Source organism: Bos indicus, chromosome 19 (assembly GCF_029378745.1).
Source record: "Bos indicus isolate NIAB-ARS_2022 breed Sahiwal x Tharparkar chromosome 19, NIAB-ARS_B.indTharparkar_mat_pri_1.0, whole genome shotgun sequence".
Classification (NCBI taxonomy): Eukaryota; Metazoa; Chordata; class Mammalia; order Artiodactyla; family Bovidae; genus Bos; species Bos indicus.
In genome coordinates, this window is record NC_091778.1 from 10373623 (window position 1) to 10375114 (window position 1492).

Consider the following 1492-nt stretch of genomic DNA (forward strand, 5'->3'; position numbering starts at 1 on the left):
AAAGAAATAGAAGTTCTCAAATTTGATTCCATTTGGTTTGACTCTAAGTATCTTCCCAGCTAGATTACACTGAATTTTGGAAAGGCAGGTGGAATGTGTCTGGGTGGCTTTAAGATATCTCACATATGTTTTTTCCAGCACCAACTAGTAAACTTTCCAGAGACAAGGTCATTCAGTCAGCACTTGGTATTGTGCTCTGTACATAAGAATGTCCATTATTGTCTTGGACAACTGAATTGAGCCCTTGAGCACTAAGAGGGCAAGCAACAACTTCATGCCTATCTCTGGTGTGTTTTCTTTAGGAGTATGGAGAAGACATCATGGATTCAGGGAACCTCACGTGGGTATCAGAATTTGTCTTCCTAGGGTTCTCACAGTATCAGGAACTCCAGCTTTTCTTATTTCTGGTGTTCCTGCTTGTCTACACCACCACTGTCGTGGGGAACCTCCTCATCATGGTGACAGTGACCTCTGATTCCAGGCTCCACACACCCATGTATTTCCTGCTGAGAAACCTGGCTGTCATAGATGTCTGCTTCTCCTCAGTCACTGCCCCAAAGATGCTGGTGGACATCCTTGCTGAGAAGAAGACCATCTCCTACCAAGGCTGCATGGCCCAGATCTTCTTCTTCCACTTTCTGGGAGGTGGGACTCTCCTCTTCCTCTCAGTGATGGCCTATGACCGTTACATAGCCATCTCCCGGCCCCTTCACTATGTCACCATCATGAACACTCGAGTGTGTGTGGGGCTGGTGGTGGCTGCCTGGGTAGGAGGCTTTGTCCACTCCATTGTCCAGCTGATTCTGATGCTCCCATTGCCTTTCTGTGGACCCAACATCCTAGATAACTTCTACTGTGATGTTCCACAAGTACTGAGGCTTGCCTGCACAGATACCTCCCTCCTGGAGTTCCTTATGATCTCCAACAGTGGGATGCTGGTCCTCATCTGGTTCCTCCTCCTTCTGATCTCTTACACAGTCATTCTGGTGATGCTGAGGTCCCACTCTGGGCAGGCGAGGAGGAAGGCAGCTTCCACCTGCACCATCCACATCATTGTTGTGTCTATGGTCTTCATTCCTTGTATCTATATTTATGCCCGGCCCTTCACCTCTTTCCCCATGGACAAAGCTGTGTCCATCAGTCAAACAGTTATCACCCCCATGCTCAACCCAATGATCTACACCCTGAGGAACCAGGAGATGCAGGCAGCAGTGAAGAGATTAGGCAAGCGCCTAGTGATTTCCAGGAGGGAGTGAACTTAAAATAGGTTGATTTTAAATGACAAATCTTCTCACTGAACCTTTGTTTTCCATGTGAGAAGTGGAAAATATGGAGTGTGACAATTGAAATTAAAGTAATATTTCTATGGACATTTTCCTGTGTCAGCTATTTTGTTAGTTACTTTCAGACTTATCTCTTATTCTTACAAAACTGACAGAAGGTATGGTAGTATTATACAGTTTTACAAATGAGAAAACTCAGAGAAAAAAGA

At 45.4% G+C, this 1492-nt stretch overlaps 1 protein-coding gene across 1 annotated transcript; it reads left to right on the forward strand.

Moving 5' to 3' along the window:
- Nucleotides 1–315: 315 nt before the first annotated feature.
- Nucleotides 316–1256, forward strand: LOC109573556 (olfactory receptor 4D1-like). Its single transcript, XM_019980803.2, has one exon. It carries the CDS (start codon nt 321–323, stop codon nt 1254–1256), a length of 936 nt encoding a protein of 311 aa, XP_019836362.2. The 5' UTR covers nt 316–320.
- The last annotated feature ends 236 nt before the right edge of the window (nt 1257–1492 follow it).